Source organism: Rhinolophus sinicus, linkage group LG06 (genome assembly GCF_036562045.2).
Source record: "Rhinolophus sinicus isolate RSC01 linkage group LG06, ASM3656204v1, whole genome shotgun sequence".
Lineage (NCBI taxonomy): Eukaryota > Metazoa > Chordata > Mammalia > Chiroptera > Rhinolophidae > Rhinolophus > Rhinolophus sinicus.
This window is the reverse complement of record NC_133756.1, coordinates 8,598,954-8,603,278: the sequence shown is the minus strand read 5'-3', so window position 1 is coordinate 8,603,278 and position 4,325 is coordinate 8,598,954. Positions and strand designations below refer to the sequence as shown.

At 38.7% G+C, this 4,325-nt stretch overlaps 1 protein-coding gene across 1 annotated transcript; it reads right to left on the bottom strand.

Annotated features, from left to right (window-relative positions):
• Positions 1 to 2,121: 2,121 nt before the first annotated feature.
• On the bottom strand, positions 2,122 to 3,423 carry LOC109434788 (uncharacterized). Its single transcript, XM_074334025.1, is given in 2 exon segments — positions 2,122 to 3,140; positions 3,189 to 3,423. Coding segments are annotated over 2 exon segments (1,254 nt in total).
• Positions 3,424 to 4,325: the final 902 nt, after the last annotated feature.

Sequence of the window (4,325 nt, the reverse complement as noted above, 5' to 3'; positions counted from 1 at the left end):
TGAAATGTGCACCATAGCAATACAGATAACTAAAGGGTACAAAACCATAGAAAAGACACCTATTGCTAAAATGTATTTTTAATAAGTTATATTATTCTGGTTAAAAATTGCATTTATTGGGCCAGCCCGGTGGCTCAAGCGGTTATAGCTCCATGCGCCTAATTCCGAAGGCTGCCAGTTCGATTCCCACATGGGACAGTGGGCTTTCAACCACAAGGTTGCCAGTTCAATTCCTCGATTCCCGCAAGGGATGGTGGGCAGCGCCCCCTGCAACTAAGATTGAATATGGCACCTTGAGCTGAGCTGTCGCTGAGCTCCCGGATGGCTCAGTTGGTTGGAGTGTGTCCTCTCAACCACAAAGTTGCTGGTTCAACTCCCTCAAGGGATGGTGGGCTGCGCCCCCTGCAACTAGTAATGGCAACTGGACCTGGATCTGAGCTGCGCCCTCCACAACTAAGACTGAAAGGACAACTTGAAGCTGAATGGCACCCTCCACAATGAAGATTGAAAGGACAGCAACTTGACTTGGAAAAAAGTCCTGGAGGTACACACTGTTCCCCAATAAAGTCCTGTAAAAAACATTGCATTTATTAGGACTGTTGTATGCAGAGTAGAAATCCCTGAGAAATGGTACTGTATGTACTATGTCTACCATATGTGGCATTGATAAGTAAAATGCCAAACTATACACAACTCCTACAGTAGTACAGAGAAAGACAACATCTAAACATCCCTGGAAATCTTGTGATGTGTTTCTCACCCAGATTACTTTTACATTCTTAAATAAAAAAAAAGAACCAAAAACAAACAAAAAAACTTTTATTATGAACATACTTACTTATACTTATGAATATTTTCTCCAATCTTTTCATAAAAGTTTGGACTATCTGGAACATAATTTCCCTTAAAATAACTTGCAAATTATTTTTCCAAATTAATAATAATAGTGAAGGGAAACTTGATGCTGAGGCTTTACACCATTTGACACTTTTTAAAATCCTCATTTATTTATTAATATTTCTTTTTGCCAAAGCTTTGTCATTTCTAGATAAAGACTTCCCCTAACTTATAGCATGATTTCCCCACAATACAAGCTTCTGATACCTAAAACTTTTCTAATTTTGACAATTCTGCCACTCTGGTTTTATGTTTTCTCCCATAAAAATCCGAGTATGTAATAAAATACGAATTTCAAAGAAGTGTATTCTATATTCATTTGTTTTATGGGATTTCCTCTTTGAGAATTTTATCATATTAAAAGACGGCTTTCCAACATTTGTTTCATCCATATGGTTTCTCACCTGTATAAACATGAATTCATGGAGTTCCTGTGTGTGTTTACTGATATGTTCTTTTACATGTAAAAACCATTTTCTGTGCATACCCTTCCATATGCTATGTGCTTATAAGGTTTCTGTTCAGTATGAGTTTTCTGGTATATGAGATAATTCTATTTATAGAGTTTCTCTTCTATATCACTTTGCTGGTATTTCCTGTGAATTTACTTTTGAGAGAAAGTTTCTGACATTTAATTCGTCAATGTGTTTCTCATTTGCATGAGTTTTCTGATGCATAATGAGTTGTGACTTCCAAAAAAAGGCTTTTCCACATTCAGTGCACTTACAGGGTTTCTCTCCCGTATAAGTCCTCTGATGTGCACTGAGAATTAACTTCTGAGAGAAGATTTTTCCACATTTATTACATCCATAGGGTTTCTCCCCTGAATGAGTTCTGTGATGTACAATGAGCTGAGATTTCCTAATGAAGGCTTTTTCACACTCACTGCATTCATAGGGATGCTCTCTTGCATGCATTCTCTGATGTACAAGAAGTAATTTTCCACTGAAGCCTTTCTCAGACTGACTGCATTTATAAGGATTTTCCCCTGCATGAGTTCCCTCATATACAATGAGTAGTGACTTCCAAATGAAGTCTTTCCCACATTTATTACATTCGTATGGTTTCTCTCCAGAATGAGTTCTCATGTGTATAATGAGGTATGACTTGCTGCTAAAGGTTTTCCCACAGTCATTGCACCCATAACGTTTTCCCCCTGCATGAGTTCTCTGATGTGAAATGAGCTGATCTTTTCTATTAAAAGCTTTACCACAGTCACTGCATTCATACAGGTTTTCTCCTGTGTGAATCCTCTGATGCACAATGAGTTGTGAAACTGAAGGATTTCCCACATTCACTGCACTCATATGGTCTCTCTCCTGTATGAGTCCTCATGTGTATAATGAGGTAGGACTTGCTCCTAAAGGCTTTCCCACATTCACTTCATCCATAGGGTTTGACACCTGTGTGACTTCTCTGATGTACAATGAGCTGTGACTTGAACGTAAAGGCTTTCCCACACTCGCTACAACTATAGGTTTTCTCCCCTGTATGGGTTCTCTGATGTTCCAGAAGGTTTGACTTTGTATTAAAGCCTTTCAGACATTCACTGCATTCAAAGTGTTTCTCTCCTGTATGAATTCTCTGATGTACAATGAGCTGTGATTTCAACCCAAAAGTTTTTCTGCAGTCACTGCATTCATAGGGCTTCTCCCCTGCATGAGTTCTCTGGTGAGAAATGAGCTGATATTTCCGACTAAAGGCTTTCCCACACTCATGGCATTCATATGGGCTTTCTCCTGTGTGAATCCTCTGATGTATAATGAGTTGTGAATTAAAACTGGAGGATTTCCCACATTCATTGCACTCATGAAGTTTCTCTCCTGTAGGAGTCCTCGTGTGTATAATGAGGTAGGACTTGCTCCTAAAGGCTTTCCCACATTTACTGCATCCATAGGGTTTGACACCTGTGTGACTTCTCTGATGTACAATGAGCTGTGACTTCAAACTGAAGGCTTTTCCACACTGGTTACATCCATAAGGCTTTACCCCAGTGTGTGTTCCCTGATGTACAATGAGCTGTGACTTGAATGTAAAGGCTTTCCAACACTCACTACAACTATAGGGTTTCTCCCCTGTATGGGTTCTCTGATGTAACCGAAGGTTTGACTTTGTATTGAAGGCTTTCAGACATTCACTGCATTCAAAGGGTTTCTCTCCCGTATGAATTCTCTGATGTATAATGAGCTGTGACTTCAACCCAAAAGCTTTCCCACAATCATTACACCCATAGGGTTTCTGACCTGAATGGAATCTGTGGTGTGAAATGACCTGGTCATAGGGGTGCTCACCTGTGTGAATTCTCTGATGTATAATGAGCTGTGAATTGAAAGGGAAAGCTTTCCCACATTCACTGCATTCGTGCAATTTCTCTCCTGCATGAGTTCTCTGGTGCGCAGTGAGGCAGGCCTTGCTGCCGAAGTCTTTCTCACATCCATTACATTTGTAGGTTTTCTCTTCTGCATGAGTTCGCTCATGGACTACGAGGGGTGACTTGCTACTGAAGACCTTCCCAAGTAACTGCATTTGAAGGCGTTTCTGTCCATATCCACTTGTTGGCAGATGAGTGGTGACCTCTTTTTGACAATTTTTTCAGATTGATTACTTTCACAGTATTTTATTCCAATAACAGTTTGTTCATATTTAGAATGTTGGAATGACTCCATTGTACATGCAACCCATCAGGATTCTCTCCAGCATAATTACTACCGAAATCTAAACTATATCTCAAACTCTTTCCATGTGTGTCATATTTATAAAGCTTTTGTCTTGAGGAAACAGAATCTGAAGTAAGAAGACATAGTTTTCCAAACGCAGTGTGTTCACAGTGTTTTGCTGAACTTCCCAACTTGCCTTGATTTCCCTGAGGCCATTCCATGTGGTTCTCCATTTCCCAGACTTTGTCTAGAAATTAAAATAATGTGTTATAAATAAAAACATGATTCTGGTATAGCATAAAATTGCCTTAAAAATGCCGCATCATGGGCTATTATTTTAGTTTCAGATATCAGATTTGAATATAAGTAAAATCTCTGCACATGTCCCCAAACTCCTGAGCACTGGGGAAAACAGAGCAAAACTAAGAATAAAGACAGGCAAAGTGAACTGATAGTAATTAAAGATGGTTTTGAGTTTAAAAGGTTTGCATAATGGGTAAAGAAAGTAAAATAGGCTAAAGGAAAAATGAGCAAAATATAGAGGTTGGATGGATACTCTAAGCATTACATTCATTTAATAAATAATTGTTGAATAACTATTATGTGCCAAACACTGCCAAGCTTAGGAGAAACAGCAGAAAACATTGCAAATTAGTTTATAGTCCTCTTAGGAATAAAGTTATAATGAATACCCAGACAAATTGATTAAAATAAACTCAGAAACATCATTGTGATGTTCCATAATACTGAGGACAGAAAGAAGCTAGTAAA